A 17,330-nucleotide genomic window follows, 5' to 3' on the forward strand; every position below is an offset into this window, starting at 1 on the left:
CATGGACCCAGCTTTGATTGATGGCTACCAATAGCAGCTCAGGCTGATTAAGTACTTACTGTGAACCAGGCACTACTTGGTCCACACAATGAAGTTGGTGTTCCTATTCCCCTCCCCCACCCCGCCCCCATTTTGCAGATGAGAGGCTCAGAGAGGGTCAAACACTTGCCCAAGGTCACACAGCTTGGAAGCAGGGGAACCAGGACTCATATGCTTGTGTATTTGATTCTGTGGTCTGAATACAAAACCACTAAGTTGCACTCCCTGCCTCTAACTGTCCCACTCAGCTTTGGGGCAGATCTGAGGAAAGGTGGTCCCCAATGAAGACTTGGGGATGCAGGTATATGGTGCACACTGCCCCCTTGTGGATTTTCATGGCTCTCACAAGAATAACTTGACTCTCAGACAGAAGACAAGGAATTTGATGACTTAGAAGAGAGGTTCCACTGGGTGTCGCTGTGTGTGACTGAGCTGAAGAACAATGTGGCAGCTTACCTGGACAATCTGGAGGTGAGGATCCTGTGGTTAATAGTGGGTGGGGCTGGGTTGGGCTCCCTGGGCAGAAGGCGTGCAGGGCCCATCCAACAAGCTGGCAAAAATACCAGCTGCAGGAACCAAACGGAAGAGGTCTTCCCTGGCTGCAGGCCAGAAGAGGGCCCCGGGGCAGGCACTCCTCGGCCGACAGGCCACAGGACATGGGCAGCTTCTGAGCCCATTGAGCTCTCGGGTTGGGGTTCCAACTGGGCAGGATAAAAATTCACTGGGGTCAGAACCCTCAGAAGAACCCTGTCAGACTGGCACCCAGAGCAGGGGTGACAAACTTGGGTGCTTAAAGGGCCAAGTAGGTAACATTACTGAGTGAAGTGTCCATGTATACAAAGCCTAATGTCTGTTTATGAGACCTTTTGGGTAATTAAATCAACATATAATAATATTTGGAATTTGAATGACTTGAATGAATGAATGAATGAATGAATAAAATCTAAAGGGGCAGTTATTACTTGAATCAGGGGAGTGGTTGCTGTGGGCCCTGGTCAGCCAGTTCTGATTTTAAGGAAAAAAAAGAAAACTGGAAATTCAGACTTTTAGGTGAAATCTCACAACATGCCCATGGGAACAGCTAATGAAATGAAAATTTAAGTGTTATTCAGGACCAAGGAAATATATTTCTATAAACTGAATTCAGCCTACAGGAACAGCAGCTTGCATTCCCATCCAGCATGTTATTTTCCTTGTGCCAAAATCCCTGCTCATTCTTGTCATCGATGCTGACTCATTCCATCTACTGTGTCCCTCTTACGTGGCTTTGTTCTCAGGCATGTCCATTTGCGCAAACCCAGCTTTGGTCACACGATAATGGGCTATTTGGATAATGGGACTTGGGGTGGCATTACCGGAAGTACGTACAAGGAGCAGGGTGGTCGTTTCAGACTCCTCTGTAGACACATCTCCCTGCTTGTTCCTGCTTCATCCTGGCCCCCCAGTGGAAGGATCTGAGCAGCACAGGGAGAAGGAAGGGAAAACACTCCGGCTGTGAGGGAAGAAGCCAGAGGCACAGGAGAGACACTCTGGCTTTGTCGAGGAGGGTGATGTTTGGAGGCTTTCGGGCTGCATTTTCCTAGAGGCAGGACTTACGGGACAGATCCAGGGTTACATGGAATCCCACAGGGACAGAGTGGTTCCCTCTGTTCATCCTGAGTCCAGGAAAAGCCTCTTTGGCTGGCAGGCTGCTAACATGGCAGAGGCAGTCTTGTGCTGGGAGCCTTCAGCAGGCAATGACATCCAGGCAGAACTTCATAATTTTGTTTTCACAGCAATTATTCTTCCATGACTATTTATGGCAGTTATTACTGGCTTTCCCTTTATGGTAGTGTCATAAGATATTTGTTTTTTTAAATGCATTGTTTTAAGTAGGAATGCTTAGTTGATTTAAAGAAAAGTGTTAATAGAACACGTGGAATATAGACATGGCAAAAAACTCCTAAGGGAGGAATGCAGATATGTGAATTTGGGAAGCGCTGGAATAGGGAGAAAGATGTCGATTTAGTATCTCTATTTTTTTAAAATATATTTTTATTGATTTCAGGGAGGAAGGGAGAAGGAAAGTGAGATAGGAACATCAATGATGAGAGAGAATCATTGATCGGCTGCCTCTTGCATGCCCCCTACTGGGGATCGATCCTGCAACTTGGACATGTGCCCTGACTGGTAATTGAACTGTGACCTCCTGGTTCATAGGTCGACGCTCAACCACTGAGCCACGAGAGCTGGGCTCAGCTTAGACAGTGGTTGGCAAACTGCGGCTCGGCAAACCGCGGCTCACGAGCCACATGCGACTCTTTGGCCCTTGAGTGTGACTCTTCCACAAAATACTGGCTCTTCCACAAAATACCGACTTCTGCGCATGAGCCACGAAGTTTCAATTACACTGTACGTGTGCGCCCGCACGTGGTATTTTGTGGAAGAGCCATACTCAAGGGGCCAAAGAGCCCCATGTGGCTCGCGAGCCACGGTTTGCCGACCACGGGTGGAGGAACTGTCTAATCAACCAAGGTGTCCAAGGACAGAATAGGATGTGCTTCCCTGTCACAGGGGATGTGCAGGCGGCCTGGACAGCCTCTTCAGGGGTCTGCTGCAGGGGATGCTGGTGTGAGATGTCCATGACGGGCCATGATTTTCTGTCTCTCATTTGTCCTGGCCCAGGCTTTCCTCCGCTTCCGGCCGCAGCAATATGACCTGGACATGCCCGCGGGGCCTGTGGGGCAGTACTGCAGCCTGGCAAGAGACCTTCAGCTCCAGGCCTTCCCTGAGTTTGTGAGTGGAATTTCTCCCTTCCTCTTTCTTTTTTGGGCAGGTGACAGAACCTATAAGGATAATATTTAGGTGCCAGGTCCTTCACACATTGTCACATCCATAACTACCCTGGGTAGTCAGCAAGGCAGAGATTATTTTTAGTGTTTTACCGATAAAAATAGCCCCAGCTAATGTTTACTGAGCCTCACTGTCTGCCAGGCACTTCGCTAAGCACTTCGCATTCTTCACCTCATTTAATCCTCACAGCACTGTTTACGGGCGTAGGGGCAGGTACTATTAATAGCCCCATTCTGCAAATGACAGCTGAGGCTCAGAGGGGCTGGCCACCCACGTTATTCTGATGGTCGGTGGCAAGCTTGGATCTGAGCCTCAAAGTCTATGCTTTTGACTACCACTCTATACCACATCTTTTTCATTATCCAAGCACAGTAACGATATTAAGAAGCGACATATTAGCCCTGGCTGGTTTTGCTCAGTGGATAGCGCATCAGCCTGCGGACTGAAAGGTCTCAGGTTCAATTCCAATCAAGGGCACATACCCGGGTTTCAGGCTTAATCCCAAGTAGGGGGCCTGCAGGAGGCAGCCAATCAATGATTCTCTCTCATCATTGATGATTCCCCCCTCCCTCCTCCTCCTCCTCCTCCTCCTCTTCTTCTTCTTCTTCTTCTCTCACTCTCTCTCTCTCTCTATCTCTCTCTCCCCCCCCTCCTCTCTGAAACCAATTCAAATCTATTTTTTTAAAAAAGAAGTGACATATTAAATACCTATTCTGTTCCAGGCACTCTGCTAACCTCATTACCAGCACTGTCCCCATTTTCCAGATGGGCACACTGAGACCCAGAAAGGTTAGATAGCGTGCTAGAGGTCACAGCTAGTCAGTGGGGGCAGGACTGGAGCCCAGGCCTGCCTACCTTCAAAGCTCCCTTTCCCCGGTGCCCACCCACTGCCACCTCTTTCCTGGGCTCCCAAGCTCCCCTCTCCCACAGAAGCGGCGGCTGGAAGACCTGGTGGGGCAGCCGCTGTGCAGCCTGGCCAAAGCCCTGGCCGGTCCTCAGAACCTGATCAAGAAACGTCTGGACAAACTACTGGACTTTGAGCGGCTAGAAGAGAAGCTGCTGGAGGAGGGCAGTGTGACCTACGAGGAGGAGGAGGCCCGGCACACGTACCAGGCACTCAATTCCCTGCTGGTGGCTGAGCTCCCGCAGTTTAACCAGCTGGCCGTGCAGTGGCTGGGCCAGATCCTGGGCACATTCATGGCTCTCCAGAGGGACCTTGCGAAGCAAGTGTTGCAGAGGGCAGAGAGCAGCCTGGCCCAGGTAAGGCCTCCAGGACGGGGGGCACCTCTGGAGAATAGCCAGGCAAGGCCATGCAGCCCCTTCAGCCGTCTTTTGCAGGAGCAGAGAGGGAGTTTGGGCCTTCCAAACAGGCCATCAGGTGCTGAGGAGGAGGCTGTGGGGACCTTCTTGATCTCTCTCATGCCTGTTTTCCTTCCATTAGTAGAGTCAGATCATAAAAGCAAGGATGGAGCGGGAACTCCAGGCCATTTCCAGGCTCTGGAGCTCAGAAGCAGAGGCTCTGCTGGGAGACTAGCACTTTATAGAGCCTGCCTCCTGGGGTGATGGATACAGCTGTTTCTCCTCTTTGAGGGGGGCTGGGACTATAGGCTTTTCTTCGTTGGGGCCCTCACAGCATTTAGTACAGAGTTCTCTCTCAGATACTCCTTTTGAATTGAATTAGGCCTGAACCAACTGCAGGAAGAAGCATTTATCTTTCCTAAAGGCAGAGGGGAAATCTGATTAGAGGATATTTTCATTCTCCTCCCGCCCTCTAGGGTTCTCTCCAGACCCCGTTGTATTAGGCTAGGATGTGCGGGGCTGGGGAGTGTTACAGATGCCGGTAGGGGAGGTCAACTCTATGAAAGCAGAAAGAGGGCACGTCTTGGTGGGTCCTATAACATAGGATGTTAGGGCCTGTCAGTGATTGATGGACTCATCCATGGAGCTTGGGAAAGACCTGCATGGTAGAACCTCAGTCTGTCTGCATCCTGGGGACGGGGGAAAGGAGGCACTAAATCAGAATCAAGAGCAGCGAGTTTGTTAACAGAGAGGACGTGTCTTTGTTAGCTGCGGGGTCTCACTCACTCCTCGATTATCTGATCAGAGTGCAGGAGATGCCTAACAGGGCCAAAGTCTCTGGACAGAGCATCATTCAGAACCCCTTGGGTTCAAGACCAGGCCAGGTATAAAGAAGAATGTATTGTCTTGCATAACTGGGAGACCATGAGGGTACGGAGCCGGAGACTCAGCTGCATTCAGTACGAATTCAGTACCCAGCAGGGCTCGACTTCACTCCACCCCTCGCTCTGTCCCCTCTGGATTGGCTCTGTTCTCAGGCAGGCCTCTCTCTGTGCGGTGGGAGAGGTGGCTCCTAACAGCTCCAAGCTCTTACCTTCCCATCTCAGAATCCAAAGGAAGAATGACCTTCTCATTCCCAGCCTTCACGGCCTAAATCTGATGGGAGGACTCCGATTGGCCCCACTTGGATCCATTGTCCGATCCTTGGACCAATCATGGGGCCTAGGAGAGGGGGCACCGTGACTGCCACTTCTGTGGCTAGAGCACCACGATGGGCAGTTCTGCTGGACCCCCAGTGAAGGACACTTCCTCAAAGGAAAGTGGGGCGCTAGGCAGACAAAAACGACAGCTGACCAGGACACAGAGGCCCATCGTAACGCACCTGGGTTTACTGTGGGCTGACAGTATCTGTCCCTACCCAGCTGCCCCACCACCACCTCTCGGAGCCGGCCTTCAGGAAGCTGGTGGAGGACGCACTGGGCCAGACCGGTCACCAGCTTCGCTCCTTTCAAGAGAACTTCGAGAAAGTGCAGACACCGCCCACTGTTCAAGTAAGTGACCTCCTTGATCCTCTGTAAGGGGGTGAGGCTCAAGCCCCTACTTCCTCCCCCTTTTGTAGTTTCAATGTTTCCTGTTATCCAGGGACACATTGTCCCTTTCCCTCTCTCCTTTCTCTCTGAGAGCTGGGGTGGGTGTGGGTGGGATTCACATTCCCATCCACACATGCTCTTCAAGGCCAATAAGCATCAGAGAACAGAACTCATGGGTCAAGAGTAAGAAAGCCCAAACATTTTACGATTAAGTGAAATTAGGAATAATAATGAGCAAGTGGCATTTAACACCTCAAAACCTGGAACTTCTTCAAAATTTTCATCAAAATTTACCATGTCCTTATCACCTTCTCACTGAACCTGCTTCAAATACGAGCATTCAGAATGAGTAACAAGTTTAAATAAGAAGTCATTTAAGTCCTGGCCAGTGTAGCTCAGTTGGTTGGAGCATCGTCCTGGATACTGAAAGGTCAGGGGTTCGATTCCCGGTCAGAGCATATGCCCAGGTTGCAGGTTTGACCCTTTGTCAGGGTGCATGTGGGAGGCAACCGATCCAGGTTTGCCTCTCTTTTTCTCCCTCTCTCTTCCTCTCTTTCTAAAATTAATAAAAATATCCTCAGGCAAGGATTAAAAAAAAGAAAATTTACAAAAAATTAAGACATTTAAATTTTCTTTTCACTATGGAATTTCTTAAAAATTAAAGTATAGTTGCTCTCGCCAGTTTCGCTGAGTGGGTAGAGCATCGGCCACAAACTGAAGGGTCTCGGGCCTGATCCGGTCAAGGGCACATACCTCGGTTGCAGGCTCGATCCCCAGCCTCAGTTGGGGTGTGCACAGGAGGCAACCAATCGATGTGTCTCTCTCACATCAATGTTTCTCTCTCTGTCTCTCCCCCTCCCTTCCACTCTCTCTAAAAATCAATGGAAAAATAACCTCTAGTGAGGATTAAAAAAAAATTAAAGTATAGTTGACATACAATATTATATTAGTGTCTGGTGTATTCAAAATCTATATACCTTAAGATATAATCACCATGGTAAGACCATCTGTCAGGGTACAAAGTTATTATGATATTATTGAGTATATTCTCTGTGTTGTACATTACATCCCGTGATTTATTTTAAATGCAGTTTGTATGCTCCATAATGGTTCACAAAACTTTGGATGGCCAAGTGCTGTTTTGGTAAAGTATGTTTCTCTAAAATATGAGGGAAGGGTATCTTTCAGTCAGTCCACTTGACTATACCCACACAGTGTATGTTTTAAAAGTAACGGAAGTAGCTGAAGGGATACGGGGCTCCCAGGGTTTCAGAAAATGGAAACTGTGTGTTCAATCACATGTGAGATGTGAAGCGAAGGGTCAGGAGACACCCAAGGTTCCCCAGGAGGAAGAGGGGGCCCGGAGACACAGAGAGACGAGGAAAGGGGCCCAGTAGCGCTGGCCGATGCCGGCAGCCTTCGCACCTGTCCACAGGGCAGAGACCGTCAAAGACCATCGGAGATGCGTGTCCGCTCCGAAGGGTTGGGGCTGATACTCCTCGGTCCACAGCTGTCCACTCCCCCCCCACACTGAGGCTGCCCCAGCAGAGGTCTCTTGGGGGGTGACATGGGCCCTGCAACTCGGGGAGAGGAAGTGAGCAGAAAAGAAAGAATAGAGCAGCCCTCAATGGAGTCACAGGAACCTCCCCCCTCTTTCTACTTAAAACAAAATGACAGGTGTGTGTGTGTGTGTGTGTGTGTGTGTGTGTGTGTGTGTGTGTGTTTGTTTACTGGAAAAGCAATCCATGCTGATTGCCCCAAAAAAGAGAAGACTTGGAAAAACAAAAGGAAGAAACAAATGGGAACATAATAATACCAGTGCGTGTTGACAATTGGCGCGCGCGCGCACACACACACACACACACACACACACACCCACACACACACACCCTCCTGTAAATTCCTGCCTTATTTGGCTAAGGGAACAGAACCCACAGAAGTGAGGCGGCCCATCCGGGGACAGCTGCTGTCCTCTACACAGGTAGGCGCTGCCAGACTTGAGAAAGAAGGCACGTATTTGCTACCCCACTGGCTTTCACACTCAGGTTAGCACCACCGGTCTGAAATAAGCGGCCCCATCGCCACACGTCCGTTTTAGGGCCTGTTTGAAACATTGGGTTCTCCTGGTTCTTGATCCTGACTCAGTGAACCCATTGGAGTATGGGCTGTGGCAGAGTCTGTGCCCAAATGTCCCCGAGGGCATCTCTGTCGATCTCCCTATACCCAGCACCTCCCTACCCAGAAATAACTAACCACAGAAACATGGTGAGTGTAAATACATCCATATGTATATAGTAAGAGAAAGAGAATACACTGTAAACCTTTATGCAACATTTTCCCTTTCTTCTTTGTTTTATAAAAAGGGGACAGTCACCCCAATCCCCTCTTGTTGATACTTTTGCTGGAAGCAGTGAATGAAAAACAAAGGTCCTGCCAGGAGATTGTGGGATGAGCTGAGTCGTTTCCCAGCGAGGTGGCAGCCCACTCGCTCCTGTGTTTCTGCTGCACCATTCACAAGGCTCACCGTGCCCAGTAAACACGTGTAGGGCCCAGTAAATACTGGTGGACTGAAAACTCACGGGGTAAAAGGCAGCATTCCCTTCCGCCCCACGTGTGGGAGGTCTCCCTGTGTCTGCCCTGTGCTGGCTGAGGTGCCCGATGAGTAAGGTCTGGTGCCGCATGGAGCTCACAATCGAATGGGTTGAAAGATCCATACCAGGCACCTCCCTGAGGGTCAACTTAGCCTGGTGCTAGGGGCAGGATTTAGAGCACCTAAACTGGATCTCTGTGACTGAGCAATTTCAGAACCTGAAAGTAGAACTTGGAAAACTCCAGAAGGTTAGACCTGGGAGGGATTTTATTTTATTTTTTTGTTACTCCTCACCTGAGGATATTTTTCCATTGATTTTTAGGGAGAGTGGAAGAGAGAGGGAAGGACAGAAACATCGATGTGAGAGAAACCCATGGATTGGTTGCCTCCTGCATGCGTCCTGACCAGAGTCTGAGCCGAGGAGGAGCCTGCAAACAAGGCATGTGCCCTTGACCAGAATCGAACCCGGGACTCTTTGGTCCACAGGCCGATGCTCTAACCATTGAGCAAACAGGCTAGGGATTTTAGAGATTAAATGAGGTGAGATCTCTTGGATACCAATTGCATGTGTTTCTCATCTGACCCAGCTGCCTAGTAGGCAGGGGACTGTGGGGCAGATGTTGGCCCCAGCTTTGACACGCTAACTCAAGCACTGCCTCTATCCCTCCTCTCCCCAGCCGCTCCTGCCAGGGGCTGAGCGTCAGGTGCAGGCTCTCCTGACCAAGTATGGCCCGGGAAAGCTGTACCAGGTGACAAGCAACACCAGCGGGTCTAGGACTCTGGACCTGTCATTGCCTCGGGGCCAAATCGTGGGCCTCCTTCAAAACAAGGACACCAAAGGCAACAGCAGCCGCTGGCTGGTGGACACTGGGGGTATGTGGGACTTGGTGGGCCCTTCCCCTCCCTCTGGGAAAACCACCCAACAGGACCAGTGGGAGACAAAGGTGCCCTCAGAGGTCAGAGTCTGGCCATGCAAATCCAAGGTGGGAATTGAGCCCAGGTGAAATGCAGGGCCTGGAGCATAGCCAGATCAGGGTGGTGCATGAAAGGCCAAAAAGGAGTTCAGTCTTTCGTTGCCACATCTGCTATCAGGCACCCTGTGTGCTGGGCGCTGTGTAAGGGAGACAAGGACCCTGCCTTGGGGACCTCACAGACCAGGGGGCTGGGCAGAACTTCAGCATCACCCTGAGAGACAGAGCAGGGGGTGTTTGGATCCGGCTACGTGGACAGACGTCTGATGTCCAGAATGAGGGCGAGTTTCCTGAGCACTGGTCACACCTGGGGGTGTGGCGCTCAGGTCTGGGCGCCCCAGTGTAGCCGGGCAGGAGGGAAGGAGCACCGTGAACCCAGGAAGAGATGGACCAGGAGGGAAGGGGCACCATGAATCCAGGAAGAGATGGATCTTCCAGAGAATATGTGACCCAGAGGCTGGGGTCACACAGGAGGATGGGAGGGGTCTGTGGACAGTTCCCCCCACCAGACAGTTCATTACCATTGCTACTTAAGGATATTAATTTTATTGGGAAAAATAACTAGGATATAAACCCATGACTTTATTTATTATTGTATAGTACAAGACCAGATTTTAAAAAGTGAGTCTATGAAAACATTAAGAAAACAGGATAAATCCAGCAGAAATGCTGGAAGAGCAGTCTCATGACTCAGCTGAAAAGAACTGAGTGGGGATTAAAGCCAGGCTCCCGGGTGGCGAGGACTGAGCGTGGACCCCAATCCCACCACTGAACTAGCTGCGTAAAGCGGGAGAAGGGTCGCAGCTCTCCCAGCCGGGCGCGCTCAGCAGTAAAACGGGTAGTTGGTGTGACGACTAGATGATCAGTGCGGGACCTGGCACTAGGGTGGCCGTTCCTAACAACAGCAGCCAGAGCAGCACTGGAGTAGTTGCCACATGAGAAGGAACCAGGACACTTGGAGAAGAGAAAGGCCATGTCTGCCTCGTGGGAAAGGCTGTCCTGGGCGAGGAAGCAGCTGCCTCAGGGGAAAGGGACCTGAGGTGCAGTTTTCATCCCAGACTGAGGAGAACTTGTTCTCTCTGTCAGAGTGTTCAGAACCAAGTGGGTCGCCTCAGGAGGGAATGAGCTCCCTGTCACTGGGGGTGTGCAAGCAGAAGGTAGAGGCAGCGTGTGCAGGGGATCGGGGGTTGGGGGCTGAGAGGTTCCTAGATGTCCCTTTAGTGCTGAGAAGCTGTGTTGGAGGCATTGACATCCATGCACGGCAGTGATTTCCTCTCCCACTCGAGGTGGTGGAGAAGGTGGCCTGTAGCCAGTTCACGTTTGGTATGTCCGCAGGACATCGAGGGTACGTGCCAGCGGGGAAACTGGAGCCCTACCAGATCGTCCCCCGGGAGGAGAAGCTCAGGGGTCAGGCGGGGCCTCGTGAGGACTCCCCGCATCCGACACCGGAGCCCACCCCAGCCCTAGTTGCCTCTGTCCCAGCCGGGACCCAGGTGAGTTTGGGAGTGGAGGGGGGCTTGTCTGGAGGGGGGCTCTGATTTTTCTCCTCTCTGGAGGGTCCACTACCAATGAGTCTGGGGCCTTGATTGGTGGCCACACCAGTGTCCTGGCCAGGGGTGGGACCCAGAGAAAGGACGTGCCAGTGCGTGCTCCCACATGTAGTTAGACGCAGAAAGCCATGTAGTGTGTGATGGTATGCACATCAAATGTTCAGAGACAGAAAGACCAGTGGTTGGCAGGGGCTGAGGGAGGGAGGGATGGGAAGTGACCACGGACTCGTGTGGGGTTTCTTTTTGGGGCGATGAGGATGTTCTGGAATTCGACAGTAGTGATGGTTGCACAGCCAGGTGAACACATTAAAAACTACCCGTGTGATTTTGAATAAGTCCCTTAACTTCTCTGAGTCTCAGTTTCCCTATCTGAAAAACGGGGCAAATAGAGTCATAGAATTGTGACAGTCAAGACCAGGCAAAGCACTAGGACAGAGCCTGCCTCATTGTGGGTGTCAGCGGTGGGAGCCCCAGAAACAGAAAGACCTCGGATGTGCTTGGGAGGCGATGCCTGCCCAGCAGTGGGGGCTGATGGGCTGGGAGGGATCAACAGCCTTCCTGGGGGGGGTCTGTCTGTCTTCCCACCCTGACCATGGCTGTGTCACTCCCATGTTTCAGGTGGTCGCCATGTACCCCTTTGTGGCCAGAAACAGCCACGAAGTGAGTCTGCAGGCAGGCCAGCCGGTGACTGTCCTGCAGGCCCCGGACAAGAAGGGGAACCCGGAATGGAGCCTCGTGGAGGTGGCCGGACGGAGGGGATATGTGCCTTCCAGCTTCCTGGCCAGGGCCCCAAGCCCGGCTCCCTGGGGCTGGAGTCTGCCCCCCTAGGCTGCCCTCCTTGGAGTCCAAGTTGCCAAGGGATGAGGAGGATTAGAGGCTGTGACCCCAGGAGGGAAGAGAAGAAAGAGAAGGCAGGGTGGAGGGGAGAGCAGGCCAGCGTGGGGTGAAGGGCACCCAGGAGGCAGCCAGAAGAGCTGGGCGCTGCCCTTGCACAATGCCTGGCGTGGGCGGGCACGGAAGGCTCCAGCCAGGACGGCTTATTTGTCTTCAGGAGGAGGTTGTTCCAGCCTGGAGTCACAGCATGGAGGATGGCAGGTCAAGTTGATAAGGATTTGCCGTCGCCAATGGCCAATCCTACCGGGGCCCCCATCTAGGCCTGCCCATGGAGAGGGCTGCCCAGGCGAATGTCACCCGTGTGCTGTTTGGGTGTAGGGAGGGGCGCCGGAGAAGTCCAGGGCTGCTGGCCTGACAGTTCACTTCCTGCATGTGGTCCAGGAGGTACCGCAGCCGACTGGTCGGTCGTCTCTATTTCTCCCTGCTGGGAGTGAGCTGTCCTGGGCAGTGAGCCCCTGAGAGCCCTCTCTAGTTGGGAAGCAGGTTCTTGTTGGGGCAGCGGGAGGTTCCCAGGACAGTCTTGCCCAGGCCTGGGCGTGGGTGTGGCCAAGTCACAGTTCTGGAATGTGTGTAGGTACATTCAGAGCCCGTGCCAGGGGAGAGATTTGGAGGGTGTGTGAGGTGGGGTGTGCGAGGCTGTTGCCAAGCAGTTGCACACCGTTGCTGTGTTCTCTGAATAGGGCACAAAGGGACATGCAAATCACAGAGGAAACTGAAGCAGGTGACTACAGGCCCGGTGGGCGGGGAGGTTAGGTCATGGCTTGGTTTCCTGTTTCTGGAAGTAGGGGACCCCGGTGGTTTCAGGAGGCCACTGAGGGCCTGGGGCAACAGTGGATGGATGCCAGGTGACTGTGGGAACTTCCACTTAGGACACAACCTCAGGTTTCCCATCCACAAAGCCCTAACTCACAGGATTGCGGTGAGAATAGCATGAGGCGAAGGGCATGGAAGCAAATTGTGAAGCGCATATAAATGTAAGTTACCGTCGGTAGCAGGATGTGCCGGAAGTGGTCTCAGGTTGGCCCCCACATCAGCATTCATTCTGCTACTTCCCGTGCCCACGGCAGGCATTATTCGTCCACTCGGCGTCCTTTCCCATAAACCCAGGGTCCTCCGCAGGCTCCTTCTCAATGCTGCAGTCCAGGAGCCAAGCTCGTGAACTTGGTGAGATCAAACCTATTGTCATGGCTTCCTAGAACCTGGAAATGGAAGCCCCTCACTAAAAACTGACCCATTGGGGCAATTCTGGGTGCAGCTGCTGTTGAATCACCTCTAGGATGTCACTGTGGGCGGAGATAAATTGCGAGGCTCACAGAAGAACACAAGGGTGACCCAGCACGATCTTGAATACAAACGACAAAATTTGGGGCCAACCCAAGTTAGTGTGTAAAAACAGGTGGCAGTTGAGACTTCTTTCCAAGAACATCTCTATGTGGTTATAACTGCAGTGCCTGGATTTTAGAGGGCTTTTAAGATGTATATACACGTCTGTGCCAGACAGTCTGCACCTCACCTCCTCTGGGCTTGTGAAAGCGTGAAGAATGCATAATGCAAGAGAAGCTGGTCCCCACAATTCCTTTCCCAGCTCCAGTTCACTTTATAAGATGCTCTTGACTCATTTTCCGTTCTCTCTCCTGCTCAGCTTTCTGATAGAAACAGGAAGCAGAGGGGAGCAGATAAAATAAGAAATCCATGTGTGGTCCCACCGTACTTACCGAGAGCCTGCCCTGGGCTGGAACCCTCGCTCAGGGTTTCTCAGCGCAGCTGCTCACCGCAGTCACCTGGGCAGCTTCCCACTGTGCCTCAAGCCAGGACCCCACCCGGAGATTCTGATGGAACTGGCCAGGGGGTGGTCTGAGCCTCAGGACCTCAGGACGCTCCCCAGGTGCTTAGTGTACGGCCATTTTGGGAACCTCTGCCCTAGGCACGCAGTGGTGGACGAGAGAGTCCTGGGGTCGGAAATGGCCACAAGCTGTAAGCCAGGACGTGCCCCTCTGAGCCTTGTGCCAACGCAGAGGTTCTGAACAGGCAGCTGCAGACAGGACAGCCTGTTCTGTCAGGTCCCAGAATGTATATTTATTAAGTGCCGTTAAAAGGGACCTGAACAAAATTGGATGTTCTTGTAGGTACAAGGGAGGAAACGGAAATACACTTGGAACTAAATGGATCTCATGAAGGGAAAATAAAAATGTATCAGTAGCACATGGATATGGTTTCTCGTGGGCCAGGGGATGAGATTGAAAGTCACTGAAGGGTGAGAAAATGCATATTGAGAAGATGGAGAATGGTCTGATTTTCCCCAGGAGACTCTGCATTATGTGCTCCTTCTCCGCCCCCCCCCCCCAATGCCTAGGACCACTGCACTGTGTCTTGTTTATTTCACTGTTGAGCTTGCTAAGGTATTTGCCTGTGAACCGAACAAATCTTCTAAGAGTGGAAGATGGACCACAGGGGTGTCCCTTGCTCCCTGCAGCGGAGTGACCCCTCTTTAACCTTTTGGGCCCCAGCCCAGTTTTGGACATGAGGACAAGATGACAATATCAAAGGAAGGATGAGTGGATTCTTGGTTCATGTGATGAGCTCTAGCTTGGTGAATAACTGATGTGAACCAATGGGAATAAAGGACTTCAAAGATAAAAATGCCTCTTGAATTTGTGTGACTCTAACCATTGGACAGTCAGATTCCCCTGGGTGACATTTGTTCTCTGGGCACTTGGTACACCTAAAAATGGCTCCTCATTCATTCGTGTGTTCACTAAGGAGTGTCTACCGCACACCTTGGGCGCCTCCTGGAGTCGGCCTTAGCTGCTGGGGATACAGCAAGAAGTCAGACAGATGGGGGCCTTGTCCTCCCAAAGCCCACAGTCTGGTGAGAAAGGCAAGTCAACAGTCAGTTACATGCAGTGTGAGTGTTAGGGCAATAATAGACACCACCAGAGCCCGGGGGGGCGGGGGGGAGGGAGAAGAGGGGGGTCGGTGTCCAGCCCTGACTCAGACCGGCAGCTAAGGAAGGCTTCCTGAGAGAAGTGATAGCCAAGCTGAGGCCTGATGGGTAACGAGGGTTGAGTGAAGGTGGGAGGGAGGGCATGTGCCAAGGCCCAGAGGTAAGAGCTAGCACTGTTGGTCAGGAAACTGAAATGCTGTGGCGCGAGAACATGGTGTGTGTAGGGGTGGTGGGTGCAGTGAGAGATGGTATAGAGAGGTCAGCATGGTGAGGAGCTTTGGTTTTCTGAGGGCTATGCAGGGGGGTGGGGGCACTAAAAGGTTTAAAGTAGAGCAGTGACAGGCCCAGGGCTGTATGTTAGGATGCAAGCTCTGGTTCATCCTGGAAGCTCCCTAAGGGTGCACGAGCCTCAGGTAAGAGAGGTTCTATACCCGTTGCTCAGATAAACATGCCAGAGGGGAGGGGAACACAGAAGCCCTGCCTCTGAGGAACCTCCCAGGCAGCTGGAGAGCCAAGACATACGAGCATCACACAGTTACCTGGCCCCACAGGGCAGGAGACAAGAGGGAGGTTTGAGGGGGCTGAGGTGGTCACGGAGGCGTCTTGGAAGAGTTGGGGCAGGTGCTGGGCCATGTGAGGTAAGTAGGACTGAGGAAGGTGAAGAGAAAAGAGAGGACTTCTCGGGCCTGGGAGGTCGTGTGGCGGTGTGAGAGTGTCCAGAACTTTGCCTTAGAAAACCTGAGTTCAAGGCCTACCTGCCCACAGGCAGTAGCAAACACACTTATCTGCATGTGAAGATGGATGAGGTCCCCAGTCTCCCCTGGCCTCCCCGGTCGGTTCCAACCTGCTCGTTGTGGAGTTCTGGTTTATCTCTACGAGTCCTGGCTCCCTTCGCCAGGACCCAACTTCCAGTGTAGAAGAGTCCGTGTAGGGCCTGTTGTGGCAGGGAAGAGACTAAATACCATGGACCAGGGTGCAGGCAGAGCCGGTTTCCACTCCTGGCAACATCACAAGGAGCTAGGATCCCGAACAACCCATTCACTTAACCTTGCTCATGTGTTTCCTCTTACGTATGTATGTATGTATATATGTGTTACTTTTTTCAATTACATTTGATATTATTTTGTGTACAGCTTAGTAGTTAGACGATCGTATACTTTACAGGGTGTTCCCCCAGAGCTCATCTGTTTTCTTATTGGTAATTTCTGAACTTACCCTTTCTGATTTATCATCTGTAAAATGGGTACAATTCCTGTTCTCACAGGGTGGATGAGAGGAGTAAATGAAAGAAATGGTATCACATGAGGAGCATCACGGCTGTGCCATGAGGAAATGTGAACTGTGACCACCAGGTGGCAGCAGGGCTCTACAATTCAGCTGTGGGAGGACCCGCGGCTCCATGGAGTCAAACTGGGCAGGTGGTGCAAATCAGAGGCAGGACCAGGTGAAAGACGTTAGGGAGCGGTGGAGACTGTGCTGCTCCCAAGGATACAGGCTCAGAAAGAGGGAGCGGCTTCCTGGCTCCAGCCTCTGTTGCCACATCAGGATGAGGGCCCAGTGGTGCCAGATAGTCTGGCTTTTCGAGAGAAGCCACAAACCAGAGAGAGAGAGAGGGAGAGATGTTAATTTGTTGTTTCACCCATTCATGCATCCATCAGTTGAATGTGTCCTGACCGGAGATTGAACCTGAAACCCCAGCACATCGGGACAACGCTCTAACCAGCTGAGCACAGGGTCTACAGCCATACCACCCTGAACTTGCCCGATCTCATCTGATCTCGGAAGCTAAGCAGGGTCGGGCCTGGTTAGAACTTGGAAGGGTTTTGTTTTACTCTCTTGATGTGAGGGAAGTCTTCTGCGTGGAGATTGTGCGGGCCACAACTGGCCGCCCCTTTGTAGCTTCTGCCGGAGTGCGGATCTCTTCTGAAGAACTGGCTTCATATCTTTATATTTCCTGTAAAATGCCTCCCCGTCTTTCCACTTGACTCATCAGACATCTCCTTCTCTACGTTAGATCTCTGGGGAGAACTGTTTCCTTTTATGCCACCATTACTTGTCTCAAGCTTTCACTCGGTTGTGCACCATATTTTCTGACTCACCTGTGAGGGTCTCCATCGCACTTATCTTACAAGGCCCTGTTGAGGATTAAACGAGATACTGATGTAAAAATCACTTAGCTCAGCAGCTGGCTCATTAGTGCTCAGCAAACACAGTTGTCGTTATGATGGGGACGGTAGAAGAGATGGCCTGACATCGGAGAAGGGTCTGCAGGGCCTTTCTCTAGGATGGTGACAAGGCCTGGCCATTCCCCTCTGTAGATGAAGCCCCTTGGTCTTGGCTCCTGAGGGCCTGGCTGGACTTGGCTGTCACACTCCGAAGACATTCCTGAGACGTTCCCTCCTTGGCTATCACTGATCCTGCCAGCTGGGTCAGGGTGGCCAGGTTTCCCATCCAGGACACTGCTCATGGGTGCCAATGGCCCAGACTCTCCCGCCTCCTTCCAGCCATAGGGCTTCCTGCTGCCCACTGCACCCGGACATGCTGGGCAGGTGCTCAGGAAATGATCAGGCCTTGCAGCCAGGAGCATGCTCTTGGGGTGTTCCCAAGGGACCCAGCAGCTTT

General features: G+C 52.1%; 1 protein-coding gene across 4 annotated transcripts in view; it reads left to right on the plus strand.

The window, feature by feature from the left end:
- Positions 1-14,404, plus strand: part of ARHGEF37 (Rho guanine nucleotide exchange factor (GEF) 37) — a 35,551-nt gene extending 21,147 nt beyond the window's left edge. For all 4 annotated transcript variants that reach the window (XM_005870462.2, XM_014543081.1, XM_014543079.1 and 1 more), the window contains 7 exons: positions 406-510; positions 2,704-2,814; positions 3,802-4,131; positions 5,592-5,720; positions 9,027-9,222; positions 10,656-10,813; positions 11,489-14,404. In XM_005870462.2, the coding sequence (XP_005870524.1) occupies positions 406-510; positions 2,704-2,814; positions 3,802-4,131; positions 5,592-5,720; positions 9,027-9,222; positions 10,656-10,813; positions 11,489-11,698 (1,239 nt within the window). In that variant the 3' untranslated portion in view covers positions 11,699-14,404. The remainder of the gene's footprint in view (positions 1-405; positions 511-2,703; positions 2,815-3,801; positions 4,132-5,591; positions 5,721-9,026; positions 9,223-10,655; positions 10,814-11,488) is intronic.
- The last annotated feature ends 2,926 nt before the right edge of the window (positions 14,405-17,330 follow it).

This window comes from Myotis brandtii, unplaced genomic scaffold (assembly GCF_000412655.1).
Source record: "Myotis brandtii unplaced genomic scaffold, ASM41265v1 scaffold32, whole genome shotgun sequence".
Classification (NCBI taxonomy): domain Eukaryota; kingdom Metazoa; phylum Chordata; class Mammalia; order Chiroptera; family Vespertilionidae; genus Myotis; species Myotis brandtii.